General features: G+C 43.6%; 2 protein-coding genes across 4 annotated transcripts in view; one reads left to right on the forward strand and one right to left on the reverse strand.

Annotated features, from left to right (window-relative positions):
* TAMM41 (TAM41 mitochondrial translocator assembly and maintenance homolog) overlaps nt 1-17,483 on the reverse strand; it is a 57,719-nt gene extending 40,236 nt beyond the window's left edge. For 2 of the 3 annotated variants that reach the window (XM_017858259.1, XM_017858258.1), the window contains exons 1-4: nt 17,076-17,483; nt 14,596-14,778; nt 11,411-11,503; nt 1,253-1,403 (exon numbers count right to left, since the gene is read on the reverse strand). In XM_017858259.1, coding sequence (XP_017713748.1) covers nt 1,253-1,403; nt 11,411-11,503; nt 14,596-14,778; nt 17,076-17,210 — 562 coding nt within the window. In that variant the 5' untranslated portion in view covers nt 17,211-17,483. Of the gene's footprint in view, nt 1-1,252; nt 1,404-4,851; nt 5,001-11,410; nt 11,504-14,595; nt 14,779-17,075 lie in introns of all 3 variants that reach the window. The other variant, XM_017858260.1, reaches the window with a different exon arrangement.
* Nucleotides 17,209-21,313, forward strand: part of LOC108519321 (Fanconi anemia group D2 protein-like) — a 12,332-nt gene continuing 8,227 nt past the window's right edge. The window contains exon 1 of the mRNA XM_017858243.1: nt 17,209-17,279. Within this exon, the coding sequence (XP_017713732.1) occupies nt 17,209-17,279 (71 nt within the window). The remainder of the gene's footprint in view (nt 17,280-21,313) is intronic.

Below are 21,313 nucleotides of genomic sequence, written 5' to 3' on the forward strand. Positions count from 1 at the left end.
GACTGGTAGTGGTAGGGGCAGAGTAGAGAACAGTCCTGCATCTTCTCCCACCAAGTCAGCTTTCATAAAAGGCTTCCATTCCATCATTTTTCACAGGGGAGTATGGGAAGGGAATCACTCTAATAAAGTGACTCCCTTTGCTCACACAGTGCATATGGCCTGCTCATTCTGGCACAGGGCCACGCAACTCTTTGCCCCTATGTCTTTTGTTGGAAGGCAGGGAGGCTGCCGGGTGAAGCTGGAAGCACTCAGAGAAAAAGGCTGCTTCAATACCTTTCTCTACAGTGTTGCAAATACAGTCGTAGTCATGGTAGATGAATTTAGGGAGGAACGGAAGAACAAAACCTCTAAGGTCTCTTAAATTTCCATGAAATCTCATCTGTCGGTACTGGGATTCAGAGACTAAACTGCTTTTCCAATGTTCTAAGCATAAAGTTCTTTGACTTACACTTAAAAATCGGGAAAGATTATATTTATTTAAGATGGTGGTTTTCAAACTTTTAAAAAAGCAGCAGACCACTTGTTTTGTAAATGAAATCTTACAGGGAACCTTACTATAGTAAACAGATAGATGGGGGCTCCTCTGGTTGCAGTGAGGGTGAGGGGCCAGGGGCTCTACCCTCTCAGTTTGGGACATAATATGTGTGACTTACTCCCAAACGGTTTAGAAAAAATACATATATATAGTATGTTTACACATATGGAGAAAACAGTGGTTCTCAAAGTGGGACCCCTGGAGGGGCATGAGCATCACTTGGGAACTTGTTTCTAAAAATAAAAATTCTTGGGCCCGTCTTTAAACCTATTAAATCAACTGTCTGGGGTAGGGCCCAGGAGTCTGTGTTTTAACCTGAGACTTCCTGGTTGCTCAGATACACACTGAAGTTTGAAAACCACTGATACAGAAAGAATGAGAAAAGAAATATGGTGAAATGCTAAAACTGGTGAATCTGGGAAAAGGGCATAGAGAGTTTTCTGTATTATTCTTGAAACTTTTCTCTAAGTTTGAAATTACTTCAAAATAAAAATGAACAACAACAAAATTACCCTGGGACAATAAGCATGGAGATGTGGAGAGGGGACCTGGGAGGTAGGGAGGCAAATCACGAAGTTAGTGCAAGAACCACTTATGAGGTGATGTGATTTACAACTAAGACTGTAGCAGCTCCAGCGCCGAGTGAGAACAGGATAGCTGCAGTCTTCAAATATAAATCTCTTTCTTGCAGAACATCTGGGCAGCAACCATACTAACCTGAATAGGAGAGTCCAGCAATCTCTATGAAGAGGTCTTCTTCAGAAAAGCTTTCGGGGAGCATGAGGAAAGCAGTGGTCACAGCACTCTTCAGATTTCTATCAAGGGCTGCTCTAAGAGTGACATCCTCGTTCATTGAGATAATTTTCACCTGAAAGAGGCAGAACATTGGGAAGAAAAGCATTGCTCAAGCATGGATTACACAGGCACTGGAACTATCTCAAACTCTTCCCACTGAAGATCTTGGAATATTGGTTCAGGTGACACTAAATTGTTCCTCTAATAAGTAATCCCACAATCTCCTTGTTTTATGCCAAAGTCAAAGAAATCATATGACACAGGAAAGGATCAAAATGCCAAAGAAAACAAATATTCTTCTTACATGAGGAAACGCATCATAGGTTTAGAAAAAGAGTAAAAGTCCTTTGGAAACTGCAATATTTTTAAATTTATAATCTCACTATTGTCACTTAATTTTTTAGTCGACAGAGGCATTTTACCTCTTTATTTAGACCTCATCTGTAATCTTGGACCACATCTAGCATAGGAAGTTCATGCTCTATTTCACAATCTCTAGATACATTGATTTTGAACTTGACTAAGGAAAAATGAAAGAAAACTAGCTACAGTAGAAAAATAATGGATTTTAGAGATAGGTATGGGCTCAAGTCCACGTACTTACTAGCTATGTGAGTTTGGGCAAATGATTTGCATCAAAGAACTGTCACAAAGATTGACTATAATAACAAATGTAAAGTGCCTAGAATTAGTATTCTGCTTTGCTCAGAAAGAATTTTTCTCCTCAATAAAGAGTAGAAGCTTCCATCTGAGACTTTCTGCAAATCCATTAAAATACAAAGAGTGACTGGGAGTGGTGGCTCACACCTGTAATCTCAGCACTTTGGGAGGCCAAAGCAGGGGGATCATGAGACCAGCCTGGGCAACACAGTGAGACCCCATCTCTATAAAACAAAACCCAAAAAAACAAACACCTAGCCAGGCATAGTGATGCACATGTGGTGGTCCCAGATACTTAGGAGGCTGAGGTAGGAAGACAGCTTCAGTCCAGGTGGTTAAGGCTGCAGTGGGTGGCAGTGAGCCATGATCATGACACTGCACGCCAGCCTGAAAGACACAGTGAGAGTCTGTCTCAAAAAACAAAACAAAACAAAAAAACCAAAAACAAAACAATACTAACAGCTCCAGTCTGCACTGTAGTTAAGATTCTTACTTCTGAAGACTGTAGTATAGGTTTTTTTTTTTTTTTTTTTTTTGAGACGGAGTCTCGCTCTGTCACCCAGGCCGGAGTGCAGTGGCCGGATCTCAGCTCACTGCAAGCTCCGCCTCCCGGGTTCACGCCATTCTCCTGCCTCAGCCTCCCGAGTAGCTGGGACTACAGGCGCCCGCCACCTCGTCCGGCTAGTTTTTTTTGCATTTTTTAGTAGAGACGGGGTTTCACCGTGTTAGCCAGGATGGTCTCGATCTCCTGACCTCGTGATCCGCCCGTCTCGGCCTCCCAACGTGCTGGGATTACAGGCTTGAGCCACCGTGCCCGGCAACTGTAGTATAGTTAAGAGATGTGTTCAAATCCCAGCTCCATCTCCTACTAGCTCTGTGACTATGGGCATAATTCCTTATCAGTAAAATGGTGTAAATAACAGAATCAAGCTCATAAGGCTGCTAGAAAAATCAAGTGAGTTACTGCACACAAACCCTTCAGTGAAATGAGCTTCCTTGTGTGCACTTCTCAGTGCACAAGGCAAGAGCTTCTCTGGGCCAGGGGTTCTCATCTTTAGCTAGCATTAGCATCACCTGGAGGACTCGTTACAACATGTATTATCAGATGCAACTCCCAGAGTTCTGTTTCAGGAGGCCTGGGTGAGGGCTGAAAAATGTGCATTTCTAACAAGTTCTTAATGCCCAAGGACTACATTTTGAGAATTACTGCTCTAAGGTGTACACTTACCGCTGTCAAATTGCTCTTCAGAGTGGTTATACCAATTTACACTCCCACCATAATCTTTTTAAAACATCATACTGTTTCTGACTGACTTTCTACACAAAGGAAAGGGTCTAGAAGTCCCTAATAAGGACTCCCATATGTCTAAAATGTATCTACCATCTCTAAATCATTTGGTACTATTGACACATTTTTCACCTATTCTAGAAAACAGGGCATAAGTTGCCTTTTGTTTGTCAAATACAGATAATTTTTGACAAAATTAAGATGGCACATAAAAGATACATGATGAGAAACTGCAAAATAAATATTAGAAAGCAAGGAAAGAAGAGAATGCTGTAGTATCCCAAGGCATAGTTTATTCTCTTCTAATTGTAAAAAACAGCATTATAAAACATGTAACTACCATTTTATAAATCAGGCTTCAGAATCTAAATTCTTTTACCTTTTTTCCCTACTTTTTTCTAAGGGAATATTTATAACATACAAACATCATATATGGTAGGTACGCCACTTGATTCAATATCACCCCCTCCTCCTTTACAATTCTGAGAACTTAATGGACCTTAATTAAGCCTTTCAGCCCTTAGGTGAGTTCAGCATTACTGCAATCATCTGCAGAGAGTAACCCATGACCAGCCAGGAACATGACTTGCCTACAGTTGCATAATGAATTGACAACAAAAATCAGGATCACACCCTTTTACTTGGCAAATTCAGCTCTGAATATTCTGAATTATTCTCATGCATTGATTTATGGTTCTATTCTGGTTAACTTATCTTGAAAGATGATTAAAACAAATTTTAAGGTCCTATAAAAACACGTATGCTTATTCCTTGAATAACTTTCCTAAAACTTGTACAGTTGGCTTTTCATATCTGTGGGTTCTGCACCCATGGATTCAACCAATCACAGATGGGAAACATTCAGGAAAAAAAAAAAAATCCACAAACTTCCAAAAAGCAAATGTAGAATTTGCCGCCACAGGCCGATGAGTATGTTGAAGGCAGGTGAACGACGTGATGTGTAAGCACAGTATTAGGTATTACCAGTCATCTAGAGATGCTCTAAAATACACAGGAGGATGTGCATAGGTTATATGCTAATACTAGGCCATTTTATATCAGAGATGTGAATCTGAGGGTGGGGGCAGGTCCTAAAACCAATCCCCATAGACACCAAGGGATGGCTGTATTCCATACTGAATTATTAATATAGGAGGGCAACTGCCTCCTCTTACTGACAGAAAACTTAGGCCCAGAGGGGGTTAAACGATTTCTCCAAGAGACATAGTGGCAAACTGGATCGGGATCCAGTCCCAGGATTCACCCAGTGCTCTTTCCACAACTCTGTGATGTCTCTCTACTTCCACATTCCCGTTCTTCATCCCCATTCATCACACATCCTTCTCAATAATTCTTCACCTCTCTGTTTTCAATGGCTTAGAAACCCAGTGAAATTAGGAGCTATTTTGAGACGTTAACAACTCAAAGATGCAAAGAAAAGACTAAGTTTGGGGAAATTTTTCTAGTTAACAAAATACCACTTGTTCTCCAAGGAAGTTGTTCTACCTAGGCTGTAAGAAAGCAGTCTGTTTGCTATTTAAGGTTAAGAGGGTGAAAATAAAAGCATCCTTACTCAAAGGAAAAATGTCAATTCGGAAGATTCTGCTACTGTGCTGATCTGGTTCTTCAACGAAAGGTGAACTAGGAACTTGTCTCAGCAGCACTGTTATTTGTTGTTCAGAGTGAAAAGCCAGTGAACTCTTGGGACACTGCCAGAGAGGCCTGGGAAAAGAAGAAAGTGCTCAGATTTGTGAATAGCTGTTTGTATCTTACTGGGAATGCCCCAACCTGAACTGCATAGATAACATTAGCACGACTGCCAGGGAGGAAAATCTTTACTGGAGAGAAAGGGGCATTGCTTAAAGGGACTTTCAAAGGAGAGATTTGTGAGTACCTTTCAAGACAGGAAAAAAGAGAAAGTCACATGTGGGCTCCTCTAAAACTGTCACAAGGAGAGACTACTTGAATTGTAAAGAGTGAAATTTTAATCACAAAGACCACAGCCCTACCTACTGTTCAAATACTCAACCGCCCACCAGAACTGTTCCATTCCAAACGACCAGGAGGTTTAACTCTTCTAAACAGTCATTGCTTAAGGATAAAGAAGAAACACTGAACATTACAGCTGGATGAAACCTTACTCAATATCTACCTGCTGGACTCTGGGCTCTTCGAGGACAAGCAACATGTTATCATTTTAAAAAATTCCTGGCCGGGCGCGGTGGCTCAAGCCTGTAATCCCAGCACTTTGGGAGGCCGAGAGGGGCGGATCACGAGGTCAGGAGATCGAGACCATCCTGGCTAACACGGTGAAACCTCGTCTCTACTAAAATACAAAACTAGCCGGGTGAGGTGGCGGGCTCCTGTAGTCCCAGCTACTCGGGAGGCTGAGACAGGAGAATGACGTGAACCCGGGAGGCAGAGCTTGCAGTGAGCTGAGAGCCGACCACTGCACTCCAGCCTGGGCGGCAGAGCAAGACTCCGTCTCAAGAAAAAAAAAAAAAAAAAAAAAATTCCTTTGGCATACAGAGAGAAGAAACAGTTGTCTTTTGAATAAAGAAATGAATGGCTCAATCTGTGCATTTCAGACGCTAGCAGCCCAAACATTTGCTTATAGCAGGGCAGAGCCAAAACTAGTAAGCCAAGTTTTCCAACTCCCAGTTTAGGGATCTTTTATACCACTGGGGGTTTTTCTACTCACACAAAAAAATTAATCAATAAAGCTACAATACGCTGATGGCTGCACTCTGTGAATATAGTAAAAATCATTGAATTGTACTCTTTAAATGGTTGAGCTGTATGGTATGTGAATTTTATCTCAATAAAGCTGTTATCAAAAAATAGGCCATACATGGGGGCTCACGCCTGTAATCCCAGCACTTTGAGAGGTTGAGGCAGGTGGATCCCTTCAGCCAAGGAGTTCAAGACCAATGTGGGCAACATGACAAACCCCATCTTCACACAAAAAAAATACAAAAATTAGCTGGGCATGGTGGCATGTGCCTATAGTTCCAGCTATTCAGGAGGCTGAGATGGGAGGATTGGTTGAGCCCGGGAGGTCGAGTAAACTGTGTTCATGCCACTCCACTTCAGCCTGAGTGACAAAGCAACACCCTGTCTCAAAAATAAAATTGAAATTAAATAAAGCTACATTACTAAGAGGCAAAATATATTGCAACGAATACATTAAATTAAAATCCTCTTAACAACGTGGCAAAAAAACCACTGCATGTGAATATAAATGCCTTAAAGACTCAAACACAATTATCTATACACTAAAAACAATGTAAAATACAAAAATCCACAATTATGTTAACTAGGAAAATAACTATTAATTATTACTTGAGAGGTTTCTTGGCTTAAAAAAAGATTGGTCACAATGCTATATTAAACACTTTAAATTCCATGGTTTTTCACTTGGGAAAATATTAATAACCTCAGAAACTTAAGGTTGTACTGAAAATAAAATTAAGGTATTACATCAATTATGAGGTAAGTTAATGGTAAAGTATGACAAAAATTTAACTTACACTCAACTTTTCCCAGAAAGTCCATCTTTTTAAGCAAGATACTCATAAATATATTTGGAGACAGGGTCTTGCTCTGTCGCTCAGGTTGGAGTGCAGTGGCAAAATCTTGACTCACTGCAACCTCTACCTCCTGGGTTCAAGTGATTCTTCTGACTCAGCCTCCCTAGTAGCTGAGATTACAGGTGTGCACCACCATGCCTGGCTAATTTTTCCATTATTTAGTAGAGACAGGGTTTCGCCATGTTGGCCAGGCTGGTCTCGAACTCCTGACCTCGGGTGATTCCCCGACCTAGGCCTCCCAAAGTGTTAGGATTACAGGCATGAGCCACCGCGCCTGGTCTATATTCCTTTTAAAGACTTAAATTGTTAGTGATTGAGAAATTCTATTTCAATTTGTAAGATGCAAGATAATTCTGGGGCTTTAGACAACATAATTTAATGTGACTCCTTTTAAAACACATAAACATAAAGAATTCGTAACTCATATTCTCATAATTCTTTCTTAAGATATTTACCCAACTTTCTTGTCCAAAATACTACCACCCTCTTTTCATTAGATTTATCGTCTGATTAATATTTGCTGCCACCTAGAGGTGGCAGTTTGTTTAAAATCATTATCATTATAGGTGGTAGTTTGTTTAAAAATCTTTATCATTCTGGTTAACAGTGATTTCCACATGTTGAAAACTGGGAGCAAGGTGGAAGAGAGAGTTAATTTGCCCATTTATCATTCTCAATTAAAAAATAATAATGTTCAACACTTTCAAATGATTTTATGATACCCTAATTTTCTTGTGCTAGAAGCACAAAAAGCCTTAGAAAATAATCATTGATATTAGTAACATCTTCTTCTCCAAGTCAGCTGAGAAATGCAGAGTTTTGCATGATATGAGCATGGCTGCTACTACTTGTCTTGAATTGCTGTTTTTGTTTTACAAGGATATAACAGTTAGATAAAACCTGAGGTCATTTCCAGTGCTTACATTCTGAGATTTCATGGCATTTCAGGTTTCTAAAGACTTTTTTAAAATTTTGAAATATTCTAAACATGAAGTATAATGCAAAGAATAATACAACATTTTAACATTCAATTTTTATCTCAAAATAACTGAGATAAGCAAAGGCACAGAAAGAAGGGAAAGATCATTTTCTGAGTGTCCACTAAGTACCAGGCATTTCAGAACCCTCTGAGGTCAGCGTCATCAGACTCATCTACAGATGCAAACACCCTGAGGCTTAGGGAGACTGCCAGTGGTGCAGGGTCACAATATTAGCAAGCATCAGAGCTGGGATCCTAACCCTACATCTGTTGGATTCTGAAAAACTGCGCTCCGCCCAGCACTACTACTCTGCTTGCAATATTCCTTTTCTTTTTTTGCAATATTCCTTTTCTTTTTTTTTTTTTTTTTTTTTTTTTTGAGACTAGGTCTCACTCTGTCACCTAGGCTGGAGTGCAGAGTGCAATGGCACAATCTCAGCTCACCTCTGCCTCCCAGGTTCCAGCCATTCTCCTGCCTCAGCAGCCCGAGTAGTTGGAATTACAGGGGCATGCCGCAACCCCAATTAATTATTGCATTTTTAGTAGAGATGGGGTTTTTCCACGTTGTCCAGGCTGTTCTCGAACTCCTGGCCTCAAGTGATCTGTCTGCCTCAGCCTCCCAAAGTGCTGGGATTACAGGCATGAGTCATGGCACCCGGCCCTGCTTCCAATTTTCAACACCTTTGTGGACCTTTATTCTACAGATAAATTAACTGAAGTTCAGAAAGATAAAACAAGATGCCCAAGTTTATGTAACAGCTAATGGGTGGCAGGACTGAATATGACTCAAGGCTTCTAATTTGATGTCCATCAAGCTACATATTTTGTTTTTGTTTGTTTTGAGACAGAGTCTCGCTTTGTCACCCAGGCTGGAGCGCAGTAGTGCAATTTCAGCTCACTGCAACCTCCACTTTCTGGGTTCAAGTGGTTCTCCTGCCTCAGCCTCCTGAGTGGCTGGGATTACCAGCGTGCGCCACCCTGCCCGACTAATTTTTGTATTTTTAGAAGAGACAGGGTTTCACTATGATGGCCGGGCTGGTCTCAAACTCCTGACCTCAAGTGATCCACTCACCTCGGCCTCCCAAAGTGCTGAGATTACAGGCGTGAGCCACCGTGCCTGGCCCATCTTTCGCATATTTAAAAAAAAAAAAAACAAAACCCTTGGAAATAAAGTATTTACAAATTTCCAATTGCTCAATTATGAGCTTTACCAGTCATCCAACTTAGAAATGAGAAATTTATCTGTATAGATAAGAAATTTCAGTAAGCCTATCATTTCTGGACTTTAAAAATGTTTTTAATTAAAGTAAAAGTTACAGTGAAGTGCACAGATTTTAAGGGTATGTTTGATAAATTTGTCCATGCATATACCTGTGTAACCCCTGCCTGGATCAAGTGTTTCTGGACATTTTAAGGAGCTACACTATAAAACTGTAAGCCCAGGTGCAAGGCAGGAGAATCCTGACAGCCCATGCACATCAATAAAGAGATGTTTATGACACAAATCAGTGAGCTAAGGCTATGGAAATCTGTCATTTTTCCCGTAGATAGCTACAGAAGCAGCACATCGCTGTTGGGGGAGACACTCGAGAACAATCCATCGCCCTCTTGTGGAGCCTGGGACCCTCTCACACACAATGAAAATCTTCCTTATAGTAGGAAGTGCAAGATTAGCAACTGTAACTGTTTAACATAGTTCTCAAACTGTGGAAAGACCCCTTCTCAGAATACAGACTGATTATCTGAAAAATAAAAAAAAAAAGAAGAAAGGTGACATTGCAAATACTCGTTAAAAGTTTAAGTTCTCTCCCACTTTTTTTTTTTCCTGTTTTGTGTTTGTTTCTTGTTTCTACTAAAGCCCAAGGAGAAGTCTACTCCCCATAGCCTCCTCCACCTGTGTCCCAAAAGAGCTAAGACAATAGAGAAGGCATCACCACTGGCCTGAGAAAGAGAATAAAAGGGATGGGAACACCAGTCCGTTGGAATGACTACTTGATGCATTCATTTACTCAAAGGTTACTTAAGCATCCCACGACTCAGGCACTGCCCTTTGGATGCATTAGTGGACAAACAGTGCCTCTGTGGTACATGTCCTAGGAGACAAGGTGACTGGGTGGTGCTGAGAGAGGCTCCACTGAGGCATTAGGCACCTCCTCTGCCACTCTCCCCCAGCCCAAATGGGTCAACTTGGAGCCCGATCCAGTCACTGGAGAATCTTGAATGGGAGGGCAGCAGGAGGGAGAGTGGACTGTGATCCGGCTTCTACTCCCAGCACTTCTGACTCCAAATGTGGGTGTCACACCAACCAATTATCCAGCCCTCCAGACACCAACTGACTGTCCTACAACTAAATTCGATTCTGACCCTAGCTACCTGGAGTCAGAGTCAGATCCCACAGGTTACGGGCTCAGTTCCACAAGCCTCCCCCACTTCAGACACCAATCATAAGTCCAGGTTGCCTGTACTCTGATCGTTTACTAGAAAGGGATGGGGGCTACTTCCCCTTTCCTCTGGTTTCGTAATTTGCTAGAATGGCTCACAGAGCTCAGGAAGGCATATTTTTTTTTTTAGATGGAGTCTCACTCTGTCACTCAGGCTGGGGTGCAGTGGCATGATCTCGGCTCATTGCAATTTCCATCTCCCAGGTTCACGTGATCCTTCTGCCTCAGCCTCCCCCAGTAGCCAGGGTTGCAGGCATGCACCACCACGGCCAGCTAACTTTTCTGTATTTTTAGTAGAGATGGGATTTCACCACGCTGGCCACACTGGTCTTGAACTCCTGACCTCAAATGATCCACCCACCTTGGCCTCCCAAAGTACTGGGATTACAGGTGTGAGCCACCGTGCCCAGCCAGGAAGGCACTTTACTCGCATGTACTTGATTATTATAAAGGACACAACTCAGGAACCACCAAATGGAAGAGATGCTTGGTAAGATACGGGGTAGCAGAAGGGTGTGGAGCTCCACGACATCTCCGGGCACACCACCCTCCCAGCACCTTGATGTGCTTACCAACCCAGTTCTCAGAACCCCTTTGTTTTTTATGGAGGTTCCACTGCCTATGCATGACTGATTAAATCACTGGCCATTGGTGATTGGCCCAATCTCCAGCCCTTCTCCCCTCTGTGAAGGTGGGAGTGGGGAGCCTGAAAGGTCCAGCCTCTTATCACATGGCTGGCTCCCTGGCAACCAACCCTATCCTGAATCCTTCTATGGGCCTATCAAGAGTCACTTCATTAGTATAAACTCAGATACGACTGAAAGGAACTTGTTATGAATAATAAAAGACACTCTCATCCCTATCACTCAGATATTCCAAGGGTTTTAGGACCTCTGAACCAGGAGCCCAAGGAGAAAAACCAAATACATATTTCTTCTTATATCACAATATCACAAGAGAATATGTGGATACTATTTGGCAATAAATTTTATAGGGAATAGGAAGAGTCAGAAACTCATTTCTATTTCCAGAGTTCCATCTCACTGCAATCACAATGATCAAAGTAAGGTTATGCTCAGAGAAGAAAGATATCCCTAACTATGTAGCCTGTAAAACACTCACCGGTTTTTGGAGTCGTCCAGCAATGTATAAGTTATTCCAGTTGAGGAGATCTTCAATCAGAATATTAGTGCTAATAACTCCATATTTGATAAGCTGAAGGGAAAAATGGCACAAAAAGGAGTAAAATACCATGATATTGCTTATACAAGTACAAAATATAAGGAAATATATAAAATTCTTGATCAGAGCAGTACCTTGATTCCAAAGCCACTCAAAATGCCTGCCTGGTGAAAACACACATCTCCACCAAAATCTTTGAGAGGTTTAGTGCCCAAGACTGATTTGGCCGCTAGGGTATCTGAGGCGAGGTTGAAACTGCCTTCACAGGATTATAATAGTAAGAGAAGTCCAGCGTGGCTGACTCCATCTTGCTGCCAGCCTCACAGGCTGGCTATCCAAGCTCATGCCTGGGCGTAGGTCAAGCCAACCAAGGGGGAGGAATATAGTTTATAGTTTAATTTTGAAGCAAGGATGACAATAGTCCCTCCCTAAAACTGTTTCCCTCCCCAGTCCAGAGTTGAAATCACCTTTGTAAAACTATTGAAAGTCCACAAGATTAGGGTTATGGGAAGAGCCTGAATTCTGCTAAATCCTGTAGATTTCCCAGGTTACAAAGTCCCATTTGCATAAACAAGTATCTTCAGACCCACTTTGCTGAACTTCAGTATCCAAACAGCCTTCTCAAGCTGTAAATATATAAAAAGCAGCTAAAATTGTCAACTAAAAGTATGGTCTTTTGGCATACAATTATACCCAAACATTTGGTTACTGGAACTTATAATATTGCTTGAAAATTACTAATTAGAGATAGGCTTGGCATATTAACTGTGGAGAAAGAACAAAGCTAAGTGTTCTGCATGACTCAAGTGGATATAGAAGGCTGTACTGAGTGTCAGCCTTTTTCCCCCCAACTCCAGCAGCAGCACTGCAGAAAGCCCTTCTAGCTGCTTTGTTAGTCAAGTTACTGGGAGCTAACGGAAACACCACGGGCCTGGAAGTCAGGGGACCTGTTGCAAACTAGTTGCACGACCTTATGGAAGTCATTTCCTCTCTTTGAACTTCAGTTTCCTCAACTGCAAAACACAGGCAAAGCAGGGCTGGATCTCAACCAGAAAAGCAAATATATGGCCCAAGGGATATGCAGACATCACCAGTCAATCACAACACTCACTCCTTAGCCAAGTTCAGACAGACCTTCAAATCCTTCTCAAGTCAGTACTCCAACCTCCTGCCCTTTAAAGCGTGGGCCTTTGACCAGTGGCACCGACATCACCTGGGAACTCATAACAAACGTAGAATCATGCCTATAATCCCAGCACTTTGGGAGGCCAAGGTGGGTGGATCACCTGAGGTCAGGAGTTCGCAAACAGCCTGGCCAACACGGTGAAACCCCACTCTACTAAAAATACAAAAAATTAGCCAGGCATGATTACAGTAGCGGGTGCTGTAATCCCAGCTACTTGGGAGGCTAAGGCAGGAGAATTGCTTGAACCTGGGAGGTGGAGGTTGCAGTGAGCGGAGATTCCACCATTGCACTCCAGCCTGGGCAACAAGAGCAAAACTCCATCTCAAAAAAAAAGAAAAAAAAGCAGAATCTTGGCGGGGCATGGTGGCTCACACCTGTAATCCCAGTACTTTGGGAGGCCAAGATGGTCAGATTGTTTGGGATCAGGAGTTCAAGACCAGCCTGGGCAACATGGCAAAACCCTGTCTCTACAAAAAATACAACAATTAGCCAGGCATGGTGGTATGTGCCTATAGTCCCAGCTACTTGGGAGGCTGAGGCAGGTAGATGGCTTGAGCCCGGGAGGCAGAGGTTGCAGTAAGCCAAGACAGCGCCACTGTAATCCAGCCTGGGTGACAGAGCCAGACTCTGTTTCAAAAAAAGAAAAAAAAAAAAAGCAGAATCTCAGGTTCCATCTCAGACCAACTGAGTCAGGATCTGCATTTAAATGGGATCTCCAGGTGGTTTGATGCCTGTCAAAGTCTGACTGCTCTGAGCAATGAGTGGCAGAGCTGGCACAGCAAGTGAAACCCATATGTCATCCCTGGCCCAGGGAAGCTCTAGGAAGCATCTCATTTAGACCCCTACTGATCCTTGCAGGTTGGGGTTCTGCTTAGCTCTTGACAGCTCTCTCGGAGACTGGGATGCTTCAGATGAAAGACAGTTCAGCAAAGTTCCTGCTGTCAGATGACCCACCAGCAGGAATCCAAGCAACTTACCTGCTCTCCAACACCCACTGTCAAATTCCACCCATCTCCTAGCACCAAGAGGTTCCTATCACCTGACACACATGCTCCCAATCACCTGTGTTATCTTCTTCACTTCCAACTTCTTTCTGGGGGTATCTGCCCCTCTTTCTAGATAAATTCAGTCTCCAATCTGACCCTAAAATGGCCTGCCTATTCCTCCCACTGACCAGACCAATGATTCCACACCAGCAGCTTCAGCACTGCTTGGAAAGGTGTTACGGGATGCAAATCTTCAATCCCCACCCAAGACCTAGTGATCAGAACTCTAGGGGTGGGGCCCAGCAATATGTGTGTCCAACAGACACACAACCTATGGGATTCTGATGTACACTAAAACTTGAGAACCACTTGGCCAAAGACAAAAAAAATAAAGTCAGTCTGGCCGGGCTCAGTGGCTCACGCCTGCAATTCCAGCACTTTGGGAGGCTGAGTCAGGCAGATCTTCTGAGGTCAGGAGTTCAAGACCAGCCTGGCCAACAGGGCGAAGCCCTGTCTCTATTAAAAGGTGGCATACCCCTGTAATCCCAGCTAACTGGGAGGCTGAGGCAGGAGAATCACTGGAACCCGCGAGGCAGAGGTTGCAGTGAGCCAAGATCACACCACTGCACTAAAGCTTGGGCGACAAGAGCAAAACTCCGTCTCAAAAAGTAAAAAAAATTTAAAAAGTCAGTCACACCCAACCAGTTAATGGGAGATGAGGAAGGACTCCAGTCCCTGCTCTGTCCCCAAGTTCAAGACGTCTGGCAGGAGTGTGAATGTTCCCTGATTATAAGAACATACATACTATAAAAACATACATATTTCCTGACTATAACAACGTCCAGCAGGAGTGTGAATGTTTCCTGACTACAAGAACATACATATTTAGCTGGCGCTCTAATAAACCAGGTTAGTAACTAGCCAAGTTAAGACAAAGGCCAGCAGTCACTTACCCTACCATCACACATGATCAACGAATTGTAGTAAACTCCAGCGCCATAGTTATTCTGGATGGATGTGATAATCTTGGGCCCTAAAACTTTTAGGAAAGAGTAGTGTCTCCAATTTTTCTTCAGGTTCTTTGAATGCCACGCGACAGGGTCATCTACTGTGAACACAAAGTCCAGCATAGCATTCTGTGGAGTGAAGAAAAGACAATAACTTCAGTATTAATTCCTAGAAAGGCAGAAAGAGAGCATGGAAAAGCTCTAACATATTATGCAATTATGATCAACAGTCAGAAGGCCTGGTGCTGTCATCAGAAACGTGAGCGAGTCTCTGGAACCAATTTGAGCTTCGTTTTCATCAATGTAATAACAGCAAACACTTCTTTAACATGTGTTGTTGTGCCAGCATTCTTCAAACACTTGATGGATAACATACGCAGTCACTCCATTTATCCTCAACACAACCCTACAAGGTAGCTACTGCTATTATCTCAATTTTATAAGAAACCAACGCACAGGGGATGATGCTCTTCGCCCAAGGACACAGAGCTTATGGGTGGCAGACCTAAGTGGTCTGGCTCCAAATTGTGTGTGCTGTACCACTGCACTACACTGCCTTTCACAAATGTAGCTAAATGTGCTCCGCTTTTCTTCCAGATCAAATTAGCACCATCTGGATAAACTCTATGAAATATTTTATAAAAGGAAGTCAGTTATTTTATCTCTTACCCATTCACCAACCACTCATTGAGTACTTATAATGAGCTCTGACAGGCCCTAGGGTAGAAGTATAGAGCTCAGAGTCTACTAGAGAGAATAAACAAATTATCACTACATTGACTTCATAGAGGAATACAAAATGTACTAAATGCACTCAGAATTGGGATCAGATCAGGAGCACAGGAGGGAGAAATTCTCCTAGAGATGACAAACCTGAGTCTTGAAGGACATGTGAGTTAAACAGACTTGCTGGAAGCACTGGGGGAAGCACAGGGAAGGGTAGGGAGCCATGTTGGAGGAAAGTGCTCTGTGGATATGGGAGCCGGCATGTTCTGGAAGCTGCCGTTAGATATGACTGAAATAGAACACATTTATGTGGTGGAAGATGAGATCAGAAAGGGAGGCTGTTTGCCACACTAGAAAATTTTCCTGCAGAAGAGCTGACTGGAGAGAAGGGGACTAAGGGAGTGGGGGGAATTAGATCTGAAGCCATGACAAGATTCCATGTAAGAAATTAAATTATATTAGCTAAGGCGCTAAGGATGCGGACTGATGTGAGAGAGATTTAGGTGTTGGAATCTACAACTTGTTCACTTGAATGTAAAGAATCAAAAGTGAGGGAATGGGAAGGAAGGACCTTGTCTTGCAGGAAGTTCCAGGTCTACTCAAAGGAAAACCTCCATGGCAGAATGCAGAGGTCGCCATCAGGAGGTTAACACCTGCTCTACCACAGTGTGACTCTCCAGACCACTGGGGACACTTAAGATTTGATGGCGAGGCAGGTATGGAATAAACATGTTTTTAAAAAATGTGTAATTATGTTAAGGTATATTCAGAAAAAATAACTAGCCTATAATAACATAATTTCTCATATGCTGCCAATTTAAAGAAAAATATTAAATAGTAGTATAAGAGGGAAACAGAGAAAATCCAAGCAACAGTATAGATGGCCTCACCAGGAAGTGAACAGGCAGGATGTTAATCAGAAGACAGACTACAGTCAGGTATCCAGACGCAGGGGAACCAATTAAAACTTGCACACTGAATTCTGCAAATTACAAGGAAAACTGTACCCTTACTGAGGCTGTGCTGAGCCAACTGTGAAAAGTAACAATGCCTAGTCTCAGACCCTTGTTAAATGTGCTGAGCGAGGGTAAATATACTGGTCACGCACTAACTTTTGTTGTTAGTTACTTTCACTGCACCTGCCCGGGCCCTACAACCAGTTCGCCAGTTTCCTGAAGTCAGAAGATCATTTTGCATTTTCTCCTACATTTATAGAGGCGACTCTCAACAAACTTGGCTGCGTATTAGAATCACCTGGGACGTTTCTTAAATTCCTGAAGCCCAGGCCTCATCCCAAACCAATTAAATCAGAATCTCCATCGGTGGAACCCGAGTATTAGGATTCTCTTAAAAGCTCCCCAGAAAATTCTGATGTCCAGCCGACTGAAAACACTGAAAGAACCTGATAACTATTTCCTTTCCTTTCTTCCACTTGCCCCTGCAGCAGCTTTTCCTTCTGCCTAACTGCTTCTCCTGCTCTAGACCCACGTGGATTCCTAAGTATCTTTCAACACCTTCGCTTCAACTCGCGCTGTCGTTAGACTAAGAACGCAGACCTACGGTTCACTCTGCTAGTGGACACGTGGAGTGTGCAGAGCGGACAGGCAGCTCTCCGGCTCTGAAGGAATCGAGGGCAAAACGGGACTCGTGAGAACAGACAGTTCCCTGTCGTGGGGCTGACGGGGACTGCCCGGGCTCACCTTCTGGTCTGAACTGGGCCCTGCCTGGCGGTACACCCCGGAGCCGTAGACGAAAGCCAGACTCAGCTCCTCGGGGAAGTGAGACAGGATCTTGCGGAACGTCACCCCCGAGCTCTGCAGCGCCTGCAGCGCCATGGGGTCGAAGCTGACAGGGGACCCTCAGCGCAGCAAGCCGAGGACAACTGGGCGGGCAACAGAAACCGGGTAGGCGGTTTAGGGTGGGAAATGGAAGTCGGAGACCGGCTCGAGGGACGCAAGGCTGAGTGTGGGATGGGACGGCAAGGATTGGGGCGTTGGGCCACGAACATCAGCGGCGGCAAAACACAGCCGGCTTAGACTGGCGTGTGCGGCGCTCGTACGGGCCGAGCTTCCGTCCCTTGCTACGCCCCACGCACGCACACGCGCTTCCAAGACGCAAGAGGCGGTGCTCGCCTTAGTGTGGGGAACGTGGCGGCTTTGCATTGTCCCCTCGTGGTCGGAGGAGTGCTCTACAGGCTGGCAGCCTCGGTTGCGACCTGGACGAATGGGCGGAGCCAAGCGTCACGCGACTCCGCGGTCCCCGAACCTTGATATCCACTGTACTTCTCTCTTCAAACCATGGTTTAAAGAATTACTGTAAATCGTGAGCGTATTGAAAGTTTTTAAATGAGGCGACACTCACATAATATAGAACTAGCCCTTCTGAAATGGACAGAGTAGCATTTAGTACCTTCACAATATTGTGCACCCATCATCTCTCTAGTTCCAAAATTGTAGATTTCGAAGATTTAGAAAAACACAAAATTAAAATGATGCCCAGTCCCACCATGTAGAGAATACCACCGTCAAGATTTGGCCGAGACTTCTTCGCATTAAAGCCCTTTTCAAATACAAGGATGGATATGGGAGTGCGTGGTAAAGGACTGCACAGACGTTCTCTGATACTTGCATTTAATTTCAAAAGTGGATAAGAGTTTTTGCCCCCTTGCCTTGGGGATTGGTCTCACAAAGAGTGCTTCAAATGCAGTTTCTGGAGGAAACAGGACCCTAGGAGTAGAAAAATCTTAGAGCGCTCCTCTTTTTTTGTATAACTAGAGAAACTTGCTGAAGATTACCATTCAGAAGGTGGTTTGACTTCCAGGACAGAAACTTTTTCAGCTACCCTCTCCTTCCTCCCTGATACACACTACCTCTCAAAAATAATAGAGATAGTAATAACTAACATTCAGGTAATTTTGACACATTTTCACATGCACTTCTCACTGAGTCCCCTCTAGTGCCCTGTGGCAGGAGGGCCTTGGTTTTACTGATGGCCAAGCTAAGGCTTAGAGAGGTAAAGACAGGTGCTTAGGATCACATCAGCCGGTGGCAAAACTAGAGCTAAACCCAGGTCTGGCTCCACCTCTGCGATTTTTTCGAAAATTCTGCTCTGTCCTGGAAGGGTTTTGAGCAGGGACTTACATAATCCACGTTAGCCTGAATTAGGGGGGACTAATCAGACAGCTGTTATCATAGTTGCCCGGTGAACTGGAAATGGCTAGGCCAAGGTCTTAGAAGCAAGGATGGGATTAAATCAATGGCAAAAATGATTACTTGCACTCACACTCTGGGACTGCAATGAGATGAAGAGATTTGAGCTGCCTGCTGCCCTGCAGAAACTCGGGGTCTATAGAGGAGAGGAGACAGACCTGCAAATCAGAGTAGAATTTGAGTAATGCAGCCGGGTACCCAGTGCAGTGCGGGAGTGTAATCTCCCTCCAGTGGGAACGTCAATCATTTCTGGCTCTTTGGGAAAGGGACCAGAAGAGGTTTCACAGGGATGGCATTTTGAGCCAGGCCTGGAAGCTGGGTAGGAGTTTATCAGGCAGAAGATAGCTGGGAAAGATTCTACCAAGAAAGAAATGATAGGACTCAGTGACAATAATAATAATAATAATAATAGGTGTCATTATTAAGCACTTACTATGCCTAGGCACATTTTTACTTCTTTGGGGTTTTTTTTGTTTTTGTTTTTGTTTGAGACTGAGTCTTGCTCTGTTGCCCAGGCTGGAGTGCAGTGGCACGATCTCAGCTCACTGTGACCTCCACCTCCTGGGTTCAAGCGAGCATGCCTGGCTAATGGTTGTATTTTTAGTAGAGATGGGCTTTCACTATGTTGGCCAGGCTGGTCTCGAACTCCTGACCTCTAGTGATTTGCCTACCTCAGCCTCCCAAAGTGCTGGGATTACAGGCATGAGCCACCCATGCCCAGGCTTTTTATACTTATTTCTTTTCATCACTCCAAAGATCCTATGAGGCAGGTTCTCTAAGATGATATTTTTCATATGAGGAAACAGGTCCTAAAAGGAGCAGTAAATGTTCCAAAGTCACACAGGAAAGTGGTGAAGTCGGGGTTTGAACCTACAGCCACCTACCTCTAAAGGCCAAGGTCTTTACTACCATGTTTAAGTGTCCTCTACAGTGGCTTGCAGGGTGAGAGAAGGAAATGGGAAGAAAGCTGGAACTCAGGCGTCAGCCAAGGGTCAGGAGCAGCAGCAGTAGCCACAGCAACAAGCAGGAGACCAGGGCAAGGGAGCGGAGAGAGGCCATTTGTCTGCGTTCCCTGGTGTGGGCATGGTCACTTCCGTTGTTTTTACTACAGATCGCTCTTGCCTAGGGTGCTGGAATCAGAGTGTGCTCACCGTGGAATTACACTGAAACCTCTCACCCAAAGACAGTGAATAAATCCCATTACCAGCTTGCAGGGGGCCAGTCCTTCCACACCGGTGAGTGTTTCTCGTCAGGTGGAACGAGAGACTGAGAAAAGAAAGAGACACAGAGGCAAAGTATAGAGAAAGAAAAGTGGGCCCAGGGGACTGGTGCTCAGCATAAGGAGGACTGCACCGGTCTCTGAGTTCCCTCAGTATTTATTGATCATTATTTCTACCATTTCTGCGAGGGGGATGTGGCAGGACAATAGGGTAATAGTGGGGAGAGAGTCAGCAGGAAAACATGTGAACAAAGGTCTTTGTGTCATAAACAAGGTTGAGAAAAGGTGCTGTGCTTTGATATGCATGTACACAAACATCTCGTGCATTAAAGAGCAGTATTGCTGCCAGCATGTCTCATCTCCAGCCCTAAGGTGGTTTTCTCCTATCTCAGTACATGGAACATACAATCGGGTTTTACACCGAGACATTCCACTGGAGCAGAAGACAGATGCCTTCCTCTTATCTCAACTGCAAAGAGACCTTCCTCTTTTACTAATCCTCCTCAGCACAGACCCTTTACGGTGTCAGGCTAGGGGATGGTCAGGTCTTTCCCTTCCCACCAGGCCGAGGCCGTATCTCAGACTATCACATAGGGAGAAACCTTGGACAATACATGGCTTTCCTAGGTAGAGGTCCCTGCGGCCTTCCACAGTGTATTGTGTCCCTGGGTACTTGAGATGAGAGAGTGGTGATGACTTTTAACAAGCATACTGCCTTCAAGCAGTTGTTTAACAAAGCACATTCTGCATAGCCCTAAATCCATTAAACCTTGAGTCAACACAGCAAATGTCTCTGCCAGCACAGGACTGGGGCTAGGGTTACAGATTAACAGCATCTCAAGGCAGAAGAATTTTTCTTAATACAGAACAAAATGGAGTCTTTTATGTGTCAACTTCTTTCTACATAGACACCGTAACAGTCTGATCTCTCTTTCTTTTCCCCACACCAGCTGGTTCCTTTTTTATTTCCTTCCTTCCCTTGGGGAAATAATTAATCTTCATTGGATTTTTCCTATTTGCAAAAGTAATCCATGCTCATAAAAATGTAAACATTATGAAATACATACATCATGCCCCAGAAATAGCCACTGGTAATCTTTGGCACATATTCCTTCATATATTTTTCTATGAATATATTAACATTAAAACCAATTTTAAGTGGATTCCTAGGATAGATACTATTTTGCAATTTTTTTTGCACTTAGCATATCAGGGTCAATGTACTGTGTCAGAATATATAGATTTCCCTCATTCCATGTGTTAGTAGCAAATTATTCTAAAATATGGGTATGCCATAATTTTGTTTAAAATTTTTTGTTTAAAAGAAAATGTTTAAACATGTCCTTCCCTCTTTTTTCTTCCTTTTTTTCTTTCTTTCTTTCTTTCTTCCTTCCTTCCTTCCTTCCTTCCTTTCCTTTTCTTTTCTTTCTTCTCTCTCTTTCTTTCTTTCCCTCCCTCCCTCTCCCTCTCTCTCTCCTTCCTTCCTTCCCTCCCTCCCTCCCCCTTCCTT

Source organism: Rhinopithecus bieti, unplaced genomic scaffold, assembly GCF_001698545.2.
Source record: "Rhinopithecus bieti isolate Rb0 unplaced genomic scaffold, ASM169854v2 scaffold_48368, whole genome shotgun sequence".
NCBI classification, from domain to species: Eukaryota; Metazoa; Chordata; class Mammalia; order Primates; family Cercopithecidae; genus Rhinopithecus; species Rhinopithecus bieti.